Source organism: Berghia stephanieae, chromosome 4, assembly GCF_034508935.2.
Source record: "Berghia stephanieae isolate SIO BIC M18660-M18661 chromosome 4, UCSD_Bste_1.3, whole genome shotgun sequence".
Lineage (NCBI taxonomy): Eukaryota > Metazoa > Mollusca > Gastropoda > Nudibranchia > Aeolidiidae > Berghia > Berghia stephanieae.
In genome coordinates this window covers 84441202-84455973 of record NC_088363.1, presented here as the reverse complement: position 1 = coordinate 84455973, position 14772 = coordinate 84441202, and the positions used below count along the sequence as shown (strand labels likewise).

General features: G+C 35.9%; 1 protein-coding gene across 4 annotated transcripts in view; it reads right to left on the bottom strand.

Annotated features, from left to right (window-relative positions):
* Positions 1-14772, bottom strand: part of LOC144971420 (amidophosphoribosyltransferase-like) — a 70704-nt gene that overhangs the window by 13597 nt on the left and 42335 nt on the right. For 3 of the 4 annotated variants that reach the window (XM_078912300.1, XM_078912299.1, XM_078912302.1), the window contains exons 2-7: positions 6017-6176; positions 4519-4655; positions 3618-3751; positions 3104-3216; positions 1729-1868; positions 497-601 (exon numbers count right to left, since the gene is read on the bottom strand). In XM_078912300.1, the coding sequence (XP_078768426.1) occupies positions 497-601; positions 1729-1868; positions 3104-3216; positions 3618-3751; positions 4519-4655; positions 6017-6156 (769 nt within the window). In that variant the 5' untranslated portion in view covers positions 6157-6176. Of the gene's footprint in view, positions 1-496; positions 602-1728; positions 1869-3103; positions 3217-3617; positions 3752-4518; positions 4656-6016; positions 6177-6909; positions 7944-14772 lie in introns of those variants that run through there. The other variant, XM_078912301.1, reaches the window with a different exon arrangement.

The window sequence follows — 14772 nt, the reverse complement described above, 5'->3', positions numbered from 1 at the left end:
TAATAGTAATTGTAGTGATGATGATGTGGTAGTGGTGGTGTAGTAGTAGTGGTAGTGATAATGATGTGGTGTTGGTGGTTGTAGTAGTAGTGGTAGTGATGATGATGTGGTGTGGTGGTAGTAGTATTTGTGGCAGTAGTGATGATATGGTGATGGTGGTTGTAGTAGTAGTGGCAGTGATGATGATGTGGTGGTTGGAACAATTTGACCTCACCTGATTTTGACAGAAGTTGCCCGTAACCCAGAATTTTTGCTCCAGATCAGATTTTTTTTTCTGGTGAAACTGGATTTTTGGCATCAGTGTACTATGAATCACATATATTTCAGGCGTCATGTCTCGTCCTACATGTTTTTGACAGATATCAGGACAAACACTATCCGTATTGAGCCTTCATGGCTCTCGACAAAAGGGAAAACCCAAACCATCACCACCATTTGCCACTGTTAACCAAACTGGATTTTAAATTCAATATTATCATTGTAAATGACAGCTTACCTGGAAACACATCCCTGTAATAGGAAGCCCCCAATGAGTTGAAGGCACAAGACTCCGATGACACAATCCATGCCTCACATTTATCGGATTCGACTTTATGGCTTGCTGGTGGCAATAAATCACACAAATTAAATAAGAGAATAAAATATAATATGAACCTTGTTTTCTTTGTTTGTTTTTAAGGGTTTTTTCGGCGCTTGCAACACATTTAGGTCATTTCAGCACCAGAAAAGAGGATGAAAATGGGATAGTAAAAAATTTTTAGATTTAAGTACACAAGAAATGCAAGACAAAGGGGAGTGGTATAAATAGGGAATAGATTTAGATTGCAAGAGCATACTATCATTGTGAATAGTTTGAGATCACCTAAAAGTCCCATCCATCCACAAGCACAGTATCCCACTAAAAAGAATTCACTCAAATGCTTAGCTTACATGGTATATTCAGAGCAACATATATAACAATACATAACAGAAAGATGATCTACAAGGAAAAAAAATCATCATCCCAAAAACGTGAACTATACATTTGACTGTTTCCCTCTCAGCCAAAGAACCCCATCCAGAATATGAACATTTATGTAGTGGTTGCTATACTAGCATTTCATTATGTTTCATTTATTCTCCCAGCATGAAATACATAAAGAACCGCTTTTACACTTCATAAAAGTCTCTTGTACCATATGTTTAATGACAAAAACTAGTTACTGTCTATATGTAATAGTAAATAGTAAATAATGAATTTATATAGCGCCTAAACATCCACGTTAATCGTGCTCTGCGGCTAGGTACTGTGCCTCATCTAAGAAAAAAAAAAAGAAAAAAAAAAGACTTGAGTATTAATATAATGAAACATCCACGAAACCTGCTCAAAGCGCTTTACAAGGGGTCCCTAGCCTGCAGCAACACTTAATTAAACAGTGTGGCTATGTGGTCATGTGGTATGACACTCATTTTCAGATTGGAAAGTTCTGGGTTCGAGCCTTGCTCTGCGCATAGTCGAGTCCTTGAAAAAGGCTCTTTACTCACATTCTTTCACCGTACGTAGGTGTAAAATGAGTACCTGGCCGTTAACAGTGTTGTCTTTGTCTGAAAAAAATTGTAATATCGACTAACAGGCGTCATGTCTCGTCCTACATGTTAAGTATTGCTGTTGGCCAGGGAGCCTTTGTAAAGCGCTTCGAGCACATTTAGTGGATATTGCACTATATAAAAGCTCAATTGAAACCTTACATGAAAAAGCATCTGTAGGTAAAAGTTTTCCAATGCACAGAGGTCGGTTTCCAAATGGATCTCTGACTGCCCAGATCTTGTCTTTGTGCATGATGACCAGGGAGTAAGAGGCTTCGATTTCTGTCATCATTTTCTTAATTCTGGGAAATTAAATGAAGATGAGAAAGATATGAGATATTTCATTCAAACAGCAATTTGTTTTTTGTGTGAATCAGGTAATTTTAGAGATATCTTGATGAAGAAACAAACACACAAAACATGAATAAGTGGTTGTAGTTGAAGTGGTTGTAGGAATATGATGATAACTGTAGTAGAAGGTGGTGGTGGTAGGGATGATGAAGTAAATAAAATCATTTTTTTAAAATTCACTGTATTTATCCCATAGGGGAAATTTGTCTCTATAGTTTATAGTCTATTCCAAGGGAAGACCGGAATAACTGAGGCATCAGCCGCAGTGCAGCGCTGCAAGGAGAGCTAGGGCGAGGTATACGAGGCAATTGAAATAATATTTATTGCTAGGCCAGCAATCCTTAAAAATGTAGAGTGTGAATCAATTGTTTTAGGAAATATTGGAATTGAAACTGCTCAGGTTGTTTGAAATTTGGTTATTGATTCAGATTTGTCTTTTACCAGCCATGAAAATCATATCGTTAGGTTAATGTACATGGAAATGAGCAAGAATACGTAGTGTTAGACATCTCATTACAAGAGATTTCTCTTCCTTGTTACTTAATTCTCTAATCCTGTCAAAGCTAGATTATTGCAATTCTCTCCTCTTCTATAAATAAAGATAAAATAAAATCCCTTCAGGTAGCCCAGAACGATGCTGCCAGGCTAATTGATAGAAAGAGGAGAAATCAATCTGCATCTGGTTTGCTAAGAGAACTCCATTGGCTTCCCATTGAGCAATGCATAGAATATAAGATCTGTACTATTGGTTTTAAACCACTGCACTCTGATTGTCCTGACACATTAGTGACATGCTTAAATTCTAAGTCCCATCCATAAATCTGAGAATAAAGTCTGATAATCACATACTTGTAAAGCCAAAAATGACTCGCAAAATTGGCGAGCATGCATTTGAAAATTCGGCACCCCTTATCTGGAACTCCCTTCCAAGATATATCAGAGACAATAATGATGCAGAATTCTTTTAAAAACATCTTAAAATGTTTCTTTTTAATATGAATTATATTGCTTTGTTTCATACTGCATGTTTGAGTGGTTGTACGTTTGAGTGAAAGTTGCCACATTACTGTTAAGCGCTTTGAGCTTGTCGATATATGGTGTAAGGCGCTATATAAATACCATATATTATCATAACCTAAACCTGCCTGCAATATTTGTCTATAACAAACAAACCACCATTACTCACCGTCCTATCCAGTTGGCCCCATTGAGTTCACCACAATCTGGTGTATGGGTAAGAAGCTGTGTTAGGATTTCACTGTCTGAACTCGTGGACAAACCACATCCATGTGTTAGGAGCTGAAACCAACCGTTACAAAGTTAGCAATTGTAATTAGCTGATGCCACCTTTCCTTAAATTCTGTTCATGCAAATTATTGTAAATTGTTTCATATTCACATATCTTAGACAAAAATTTCTATCAAACTGACAATTTGTAGAGCCTCTTCACTTACAATAAAAATAATTACCTAAACGTATGGGCAATACTTGAGAATGGAGGCTGAAGACATCAAGCACAGGAAATCAGGCAAAAATAACCATCTTGAAAAATAAAAACATCGGTCCAAAAGTTTAAAGTTAACTATTTTGCATCTGATTCATCCTGTATATCGAATTGAGGAAATAAGTCATAATTGAGCCAAATAAGGGGATAAATAAAATGTAAAAGGATTCTCACGATAGATTAATATTCCTGTCACCTTATGTTTTAATTTTTGAGCATTGACCAGCTCTCCATTATGGGCCACTGCCATGTGCCCATGTAGGGTTTCAACCACAAATGGCTGGACATTGGCCATGTCTCTTAGGCCATGAGTAGAGTAACGACAATGACCTGGAAAAAAAAAGCACAGAAAATTATAGGCAATTTCGTTCACGGTGCATGAAAGAGCAATTAAGGCAATGATTTAATTTCACATAATCATTTGTAGTCGTCAAAAAAAAAAAAAAAACGCCACTTCATAATCTTTTAAAAATCTCTTGACAGAAAAGCACACACGAGGTGCTCGTGCAATTTTCAAACAGAATCCTTCAAATAGGACCACCTCAGATAATGTTAACCTCTGATAGAATGAGAAAAAATGTGAAAAACACCCTTCCTATGAGCATACCCTTGAGGAGACTAATAGTTGACTCTAACCTCACATGTGAGTCAAAGGATGTACCTCGACACCACATGAACACAGCCATTATACCTATATAGCAAACTGTCTCAATGAGGTCCCCTTCTGGCCTTATCTAGATGACTGTTCAAATGCCAGGACTGAGATTAACAAATTACTAAATAAAATATCCCACTTGACACTTCAGTAAAATGAAAGAGATTGGAAAAGACAAAATTAAGTGAGTCAAATTAGGGGAGGGGGAGGGGAGAGAGAGAGAGAGAGAGAGAGAGAGAGAGAGAGAGAGAGAGAGAGAGAGAGAGAGAGTTAGAGACAGAGGGAGAGAGAAATCCTGCTCTTTGCAAACTGAATTAAAACACATGTTTTAACATCTGAAAAACACGATTTAGCATTAGATCAAAACCAAAAATAATATAGAACAAAAACAAACATGACACGAAATGCGTAATGATGTTTTTCAAAAGAAACGAGACTTCACCAATGCCCAGGTTTCCAGTGAGGTGCTTGATGTCATCTTGAGTGAAGCAAGCTCCAACAAGTCCTAGATTCTTCCTGGTAATGAAGCAATTCTTGGGGTCCCCTCGTGTCGTCACGATGCCTGCAGCCTCTTGACCCCTGGAAGGAGATGGGCAGGGGTGGGGGAGGGGAGAGAAAGTTCACTATCATCTTTAAACATAAAACATATTTTCAGAAAGGCACAATTGATGGTTTGATTATTGACATCTGATACAGGTTTTTTAAAAAACAAAGTCTGTACTCATAATTTTAAAATGAAAATTTATACATCACATTTTCAAAAATCTGTCATGCTCAATGCCCTTCTCAATGTTTTATCAAAAGAATTTTACTCACCAAAAATACATTATTTTTTACCATCTTATATATGAAGTCACTTCAAAATGCTTTAGAATTGATGTCGTTAGCTCAATTCAATCACATTTCCATTTGTGAATAAAATTTTAAAAATCAATCCAAAAAAAATGTAACCATAAAATAAACCTGTATATTTTACTCATTTGAATCAGAGTTTGGAAAATAGTGGCATTTCAGCACTATAAACACATAAAGGATTTAGTAATACAATTAATCATTTTTGAGCCCAAAGGCCCGTAGGCAGTTGTTTATCCTGGTTTCTGTAGAATCTCATTCCCCCAGAAAGCCTGAAAGTAATATCACCAGGCAGGCTTTGGAATGGAACCCACAAGGAAAGAGGAGGGTTGGTCGACCAAGTAGACATGGCGACGAAGCATTGAGATTGAGATAAAGGCAACTGGACACACTTGGGCCCCAAGTAAGGAAGAACTCCAAAAACCAAGTCAGATAGAAGAGTGCTGCTGCCCCCCCCCCCCCCCCCCCCCCCCCCCAATGTTCGATAAGGAATCAAGAGGTAAGTCGAACAGTGACAATTAAATGCTATACTTGAGTTAGGATGCTAGTCCATGGCAAAATACTTTCAGCTAGTTTTTATGAGATTTGGTCATTTATTAAAACTTATCACTTACCAACCCTTGTTGAGCAGTGCAGTTCAAAACGTACAAAATTGGAAAGTTAAACATTATTAATGCAAAGGTTTATGTGCATTTATTGATTTCATTATACAAACTAAGTGTCCTGATTGTGGAAACTTCTTTTTTCTTGCCTCCATTATATAGAAATAATATCTGTATCAAGAAATGAAAAGCCTTAAAATAGGATCAGTGCAAACTTCTTCCTTATTCAATTAATCTTCTCAGAGTAGATAATCTTAGGTCTGAGAAATAAATAAATCTGAATGGAAAAAGTAAATTAACGTAACTCATTAAAAGAATCCATTTTAAACATCAACAACCTAAAGAATTGCACTTTATTGATATGAATTGCACCTTTGGCATGAATCTGCAATTTTAAAAAATGAAAATAAACAAACAAACAAAAGACAAATAAAAATTTTTTAAAATCAACAACAAAAAGAGAACCCACAAAAAAAAATTGCTTACCTATGTTGCAACGAGACAAGTCCCAAGTGAATCAAATGTGAGAGATTGATGTCAGACGGCCATTCCCCTGTCGCCACAATGCCAATGATTCCACATTCTTCACGCATTCCAGTCTCATTGTCGCCGTCATAGTAAGCCATTGCAGACCAAATCTAGAGGACTGTGAATCAAACGATATAAAATGCAACATTAAAAAGATATTTAGAAATGAGTGCCAGATACAAGCTAACTTCATTTCATCAAAATGACAAAATCTGATTTCATCGATAATGTAATATTTGATTGACAACTAAAAGGTTGTCACAATACAGAGACATGGCAAAGGCAATGAATATAATACAATAAATCAGATAGAGAAACAATCAGTGTGTGCCAAGGGTTGAGTGGTTGTCTCAGTCTCAATGCTTTGTTGCCATGCCTGCGGCTATGTGTTCTTGTACCATGACCCTTGAATTCGGATCCAAAGGTCCTGGGTTCGAGCCTTGAACTGGCGCATAGTTGAATCCTTGGAAAAGGCTCTTTACTCACATTCTCTCACCATACTCATGTGTAAAATGAGTACCTGGCCGTTAACAGCGTTGTTTCTGTCTAAAAAATTATAATACTGCCTGACAGGTGCTGTGTCTTGTTCCCCCCTCTTTCTGTCTCATAAAAAACATATAAAAATCCATCACGCCTGTACATACATGCATGCATAGAATCAAAACAATATCTTCATTTCTCTGCACACTGACCTGCCATCACGCATTCCCCTACGTGTACGTCTTATTATTATTAGTAGGTCTGAGAGCCTTACATAATTATGAGATTTTAAAAAAAATTGTTGTAAGTGGCAATATTGTGCTTTGGATTGAAAATATATCCATTCAAACAATGAGCTCATAACATCAGACCTATAGATAAGTATGTAGTATCACAGCTTCCTCTCGACACATCAGGATTTCCTTTCATTCAGACCACATCCAATAAGGAGCGCACACTACATTCTGGTTCTTTGTTTTGTTATGCGGATGAAGGGTTTCCATTCCAACTGTTCATTGTTTGCATCGTTTCATCCCCAAACATTTTGAGTAGTCTCTGCCTTTTTAGCCCTACCACCATGACGATAAATTCACATGACGGAAGTTGTTGAGGCTAGCTAATTCATTCTTGAATTATGTTCACTGAGGAAGGGGGGGGGGGGGTACCTTGAGCGTTATAATGTGAAATGTCACTGAATCTAAATTTCTTTATCCTTGTAATTATTGTACAGTATAACTTTTCAAAAGAACCGCAGTTTTCAAGTACAAGAGGTGCATAATCAAAATTATATAATTATTAATTTGCCCTCTTCATGCTGAGTTCCTGATTGTGGGCAATCTATTAATGATTTTGCTATTCACCTCATGCATGAAAAAGAATTTTGTGCTTCACCTCACTGGAGGGCTTTGCAGTATGGGTTTGTGCGGTCATGTGTGACCTCTGATAAATTTCTATTGCCTCATTCAAGAAGACTCTTTAACCGATTTGCTTCCATTTCTGGAAACTATTGAGCAACACATTTATAAACATCTGGCTTCAGGAAGAAAACAGACAACCCTTGATGCCTTCTTAGGGAAATAAGTGATTTCAAACACAAAGGAAAATGATGGACTTTACAACCGTAAAAAAAAAATAATAAAAGGCAACACATACACACACTAAAGAAAAAAGACCAATGTAAAAAAGCACATGTTCAATGAGGCCATGCACGGTCCCAAACCTGAGTAAAATCAGAGGGAAAATGTTGCAATAGTGGACAGGAATCTCAACTTCGGTTAATCGCAACATTTTCGCTGATCCCAAGGTGTTGCGATTATCCAGAGAGGACTGTTATAGTTGTAGTAGTAGTTGTGGAAGTATTTGGGTAACTGAGTGTAATATTCGATGTAGTGAGTAGTTCTCTGCAGATAGACTACGGTAACAGGAAATTGTAACTGTAAGGTCTGCAACAACAACAACAACAACAACAACAAAAAAGGCTTCATTGATTCTTATCAATTTTTTTTTTTTAATTTAAAAAATGATTCTTTTCTCTTTTGTAAAAAAAGAAAAAAAAATTATGTTGATAAAAAGAAACATTTTCATTCATTTACTATTTGTGTTTGTTTTTTTTTAAAGAATACAGTTTTGCACACATGCCTGCAATAAATTTGGTCACAAAATTTATTATTCCTGTGTCAAAACAATTGACAAAAGGAACATGACAATTTGTATCAAGAAATTGTAAAAGAGACATTATCATGTTAGAGATGATAATTTGTACAAAAACATTTGTGTAGTTAATGCAGACATGCTTTACAATTACACATCTTAATTTATTGCTTTGGATCTGAATGAATTGTTGCTATCTGATATCAACTAATCATATTTTTTTTAATAAAAAAAAAAACTGTATGACCTTCAACAGATAAACAAATAAATACTTGATCTACATAGATTAGTGGAGTGACAAATATTTGAGTTACACAACCTGTCAACTTTTATCATACAGTGATTTCTGTCAATGAAGGGCGAGAAAGACAAAGGACACAAATAAATTAATGAAATCATAGTCGCACAGATGAAAATCAACATGGTGCTCGTAATAGAAGGAACAAAATTGATACCACTCAGCTCATTGTTATCATTTTTCGCCAGCCATTTTTATGAATAGCTCTCACTAAATAGTATTAACCACACTGTTAATGTTTAAGGTTAAACATAGTTTTGTGTGTTGGTAATACAGTATATCTGGCTGGCATATGTTTTGACTTTTTCAACTAAGCGCATGGCATCGATAAGAAGCTAGATAACTGAGTAGGAAAGGCATTGCAGTTAAACCCAAAGTGCACAGTTTGAGCCTGCTGAAGTATTTTTCCTCCTTGAGCAAGAAATGCTCATTTTGCAGTGCGGCTCTGCAGATATACTTAAGTATTCTGTTTCTTCTTAAGATAAATTCCACGGAGGGCAATAATAAGGATTATATTAATTCAAATATTAAATCTTAATTTATTCTTCTAAACCTTATTTTATTCCTCCAATGAAAATCAATACATTGAGCTTAACCGTTGCTTAGTCATTGTTCCTAACCAATCATAATTTCTTAAGTCTGTTTATTTGTTGCTTTCAAAATTCAAAAGGGAAAACCTTCCAGCACCTCACAATTTTTTCACTCATTAGCTATGAACATGACTTTGTACAGCAAAGGTAATGTAAGTAACTATGTCCCTTCTACTCAGTTACTTCAGTGTATAGTATATGGAAACAGATGACGCCTTCACAACACCTTTATGTTAGTGTATCAGTCTCCTCTCAACATTTAGAGAAAGAAAGTAACCTCCATTCTCTCTTAGTTAAGATCGTGATCAGGACTTCTGCTAGTTAACATTTCCAGAACAAAGTGTTTAGTCGAATTAGCAAGAACGACCACACATGAATAAGGACATTGTAAAAGATAAAGGCATTTGTGTATCAGTTGTTTATGAGTTTATTACTTTCTCGCTGCAGAGCATGTTTGTGGTAATCAATTCATTATAACTATAATTGTGTCTGTACTATGCCTCTGATTATGATGCATTACACATTTTTTTAAAATGATAAAAATCACTGATAGCTCCGACAAGTGAGACATTTTATTATTACATGGTATAAATATTTGACTACAAAATAGTCTGGGAGGTTCGTTTGTTTTTAAGGGTTTTACGGCGCTTGCAATAGATATCATAGTAAAAAATTCTAGAAATACAAATAAAGCACAGAAGAAAATGTAAAACAAAGGGGAATTGGTTCAAATAGGGAAGAGATGTAGATTCCAAGAGCACACTGTCAAAGTACTTAGTTTGAGATCACCTAAAAGTCTCATCCAGACACAAGCACAGGTCCCCACTAAGAGGAATACACTCAAATGTTTACAAATCATATATAGTACGTAAACAAACCATAATACAAAGCATAACAGAGAGATGATTCACAAGACAAAACTCTAACTATACATTTGACTGTTTCTCTCCCAGCTAGGGTATCCGACCAGAGCCAGGACAAAACCAAGTAATCTTATTCCAAGAACAAGACAGAAAGCATGTTGGAAAACAGACGTAGGAGGATAGAAGACACAGTATGTACCTCCCTGCCCACTATGGGAGGTCAGGAACCCCACTCAGTGATCAGGGAGGAAGTGTGTACTTTAAACAAAGTAATTACATGGAGCAATCATACTTTAATTTTATAGCCTTTCAATTTATGGACTTCTTGAAGAATGCATCCGCCTGTATGACTGACTTACATCCACCTCCCTCCTACCTTCATAAAAATCTATCATCATCCATTTGATAATCATTAAAAATATATGATTAAAATCCTATTAAAGACATGAAGAATTACAATATCTTGAATGGAAAAGTGGAATTGATACAAGTGAAACCGCCTTTGATATAAAAGCAGTTTAGCCATTTTTTATTAATCAATATTAAACAGTGTCCATCAGCCCAAACCCCCAGGGGAAAATTGCTGTAACAGCAAGTATTTTTAACTCGAAATTTTATACACACTGTACATCTTTATATCAAGTACATTTACACTTTCTGCAAAAAAATCTGCACACAACAGCAAAATGATAGACATCCAATCCGTGACCCAGATCTAAAAAGGTCACTAGACTTCGACTTCCACATAGCGCAATGAAAAAAATAAAGATCATAAGTGATTCTGATAAACCTATCACTTTCAATAAGCTTGTCACTTGTGATATTGACGTCACAGTCTTTATCAATAGCATATTTTTAAAATCTAAGATATCAAGTAGTCTTGAATCAAAGCAACCACCAAGATCATCGTCACATGTTTTGATTTTTTAAAAATCACATGGCCTAATTCTTCTCCATAAGGTGTGCAGATTATCACGTGTGCACATCATCACGAGGTGAGAGAAAGGAAAATGGAAGTCTTGCTAAAAGACCTCAAAGTCAAAATATAAATCACAGAGTGAATGAAAAATAAAATAAACATAGCTTAGGATAGAGAGAGAGAGAGAGAGAGAGGGAGAGAGAGAGAGAGAGAGAGAGAGAGAGAGAGAGAGAGAGAGAGAGAGATAGGGGGGGGAGGGAGAAAGGGTGAGAAAATTTCAAGAAGGAGATAACACAATACATCTCCAACAAATTGATACTTGATAGTGTTATCATATTCATTTATCATTAACCTTGTTAAGAGAACCCTTAACATTTCAATGAGACTGATGTACATTTCATTAATTGTACCTAATTACTTTTACCACAAAAAAAAAAAAAAAGGAAAAAAAAAAAAGAAAACAATAAATTAAATATAATAATTTTTTATTTTAATTTAAAAAATACTAATCAAAACAAATCAAGGCAGATATTTAAGAGAGACAGAGAAAGAAAGAAAAGAGGGGGAGAGAGAGAGAGAGAGAGAGAGAGAGAGAGAGAGAGAGAGAGAGAGAGAGAGAGAGAGAGAGAGAGAAGGCATGTAATACATGTTGATTAATGAAAAACACAGGACAGCAATATCTAAGCTAGCCATATAGAATCGGGCCAAAGTATATCAATTTACTTGAATATTTTAAAAAAATTAAAATGTGAAAGCATTCCTAGATGGAGATGAAATGATTGCTGGATATTTATTCAAGATAACTGAGCAAACTTGGATCACATGACCGTTTCTAAACCAATTGTTAAAACTGCAAATGTGATGGACTCATAAAAACTGATCATGATGTATGTGTGTCACAATAGGAAATCAAGCAACATGACCAATGACTTTGTCGACAAATAACTGAGAAAAAAACAATTTTAGTTTTAAAGTTTTTAGGAAAATCAGGATGACAATGGTTGAAGGAAAAACAAAGTATTTAGATGTCAGTGATCATAAATACAGATGGTGCCATGCCTTAAGACAAGTTACCCATTGTTTTCAATAACGCCCTGTAGATTAAAAAAAAAGAGTAGTTTTAAAGGAAAACTGCACCTCGTCATAATAAGGAGCAAATTCATGTAGAGGAAATATGCAACAACATCAGTCCCTGGCAGTTAATAGTAAATGTGTTACTTGACGATTTACCAACTGGCATGGTCTGTAACAAAAGAGGAAATATGAGAGAGAGAGAGAGAGAGAGAGAGAGAGAGAGAGAGAGAGAGAGAGATAGAGAGAGAGAGAGAAAAAGAGAGAGAGAGAGAGAGAGAAAGAGAGATTATTATTATTAATTGCACACCCTCAGGAGTTCATGGTAAATGTGTTACTTGACGATTTACCAACTGGCATGGTCTGTAACAAAAGAAGAGGAAATATGAGAGAGAGAGAGAGAGGAGAGAGAGAGAGGAGAGAGAGAGAGAGAGAGAGAGAGAGAGAGAGAGAGAGAGAGAGAGAGAGAGAGAGAGAGAAAGAGAGATTATTATTATTAATTGCACACAATCGGGAGTTCAGGTTAGTGTGTCGATTAAAGGGAGTGTGCGATTAAGCGGAGAAGCTAAAGATAGCATCTAAGCACCAGCTTTCATGTACCATTCATTTAGGACCCTCTCCTCTGAGTTTTCTATGGGGGGGGGGGGGGGGGGGGGGGGGGGGGAGGAAGGGTTGTATTTTGGGGGCTTTTTTTCCTTTTAAAATTTCTCTTTTTATTCGTTTCATCAACAACAAAGTGTGAAGTAATCGTGAAGCTTTGATCGTATAGTCTAACTCCATCTCATCTGCGTTGTAAATGTCATTAGAGTCATACTGCTGAAGAAGTTGCTTCAAAACTTCATCACTCCATTGGCTGGAAGAAGAGACACCAGCATAGTGTTTTTCATCATGTTCTTTTTTAAGCATGACATTCTGTCAACCTTTCCATCTCGAGAGCCATCTTTCTATGGGGAGAAAGACTTGCCTTGAGTTGATGCCAGTTCAGTTGCCTTTTGAGTGTTTCAATCAGTGATGATAATGGCAATTTGTCAAAAAGGAGGAAAATGTATCGGTCTGTCAGTCAAACTCAAACAAAATCCTAACATAAAATATCATAGTTTCATATATTATAGTACTACTTTTAGTGTACATCTTAGTAGTAGATATATAACTTATTTTATGTAAATTTTTAATGAATTGTACTTTCCTTAAAATGATTTTTTTAAAAATAACTTCTATTCAAGAGATTTAAAATTAACTTTTAGTCAAAAGGACTGAAAGTATTTATTTTTACTTTTTTTATCGTTGTTACTGTAGCCCATTGATTACGAATCTTACAAATAAGACTCAAGTATATTTAATAAATTAAAATTGTTAAACACACACATTGTAATAGCAAAGATAAAAAGAGTAAATTGAGTTGATCACCCCCATAAATTATAAATAGTAACAGATAGGCTAAGCAGCAGGGAGATCATATCACATACTGGCAGAGGTGAGAATGACTGGTCACTAAAAAGAAGGAAATTTTTCAGCGCTTAGATCAAGAACCATCCATGCAAAAATAACCTATAAATTTAAATTTCATTAAAAGTTATTGTGATGCAATCCAAAATGTGTCTCCCAGCAATTTCTGACATCACTTGGAGGAATTTCAAAAACTGAAAGCGTAATTATAACATGGTGGTTGTAGTAATGGTAGTGGTAGGGATAATGATGTGTTGGTGGTTGTAGTAGTTGTGGTAAGGATGATGATGTGATGATGGTTGTAGTAGTAGTGGTAGTCGCCACATACATCTCCCGTATTCACAGATTCACTAATGCCCACATCCCATTGTTTCAAGTTGACCAGAGACGCCAACTTAAAATTTGGCTCACGTAAATTTCAGAAACAATTCCGAACAATTTCAATGCTTAAACAGGAATTTCTGCAAACAAAATATAATCTATTGAGATCTATAATCATCCTAATACCCCTTGTTTCAAATCAAGTAAAGTTCCAAAACCAATTTATGACGTATAAAATATTAAAATGAATGGTAGGTGTGGTGGTAATAATGATATGATGGCGGCTGTTGTACTGGTAGCAGTAATGATAATGTATGTGGTTGTGGTGGCTGCAGAAGTGGTGGTGGTGATCTTGTTGTGTTGGAGGAGGTTGTAGTAGTGGTGGTAAGGATGTGGTAGTGATTGTTGTTTTAATGGTGATAGTGTTGTGATGATGTCGTAGTGGTGGTGGCATTGATGATGATGATGTGGTGGAGGTGGATGTAGTAATGGTGGTGCTTCATGAAATGATGGTGTGGCGATGGTGGTGGTTGTAGTAGTAGTGGCAGTGATGATGATTATGATGATGATGATGATATGATGGTGATGATGGTGGTGATGATAAGGTGTGTACTTGAACGTGAAAAGAGAGAATGATGGCTGATGTGAAAAGGATATGATCCACTTTATAGATTTAGGTTTGTCTGACAGAAGGAAAGATAGTGTGTGTTTTGTTTGCTTTTAAGGGTTTACGGCGCTTGCAACACATTAAGGTCATATCAGCGCCAGTAAAAAGGAAGAAAATGGGATAGTAAAAAGTTCTAGAATTACAATTAAAGCACCCAAGAAAAAGTAAGACACAGGGGAACGGAACAAAAAGGGATCAGATGTAGATTCCAAGAGCATACCACCAATGTACTTAGTTTGAGATCACCTATAAGTCTCATCCGGGCACAAAGAGATATACACTCAAATGCTTACATTATACATTCAAAATAACAAATATAATAATACATAACAGAGAGATGATTTACAAAGAAAAAAATATCATCTCCTAAAACAATAACTGTGCATTTGACTGTTGTTTCCCTTCCAGT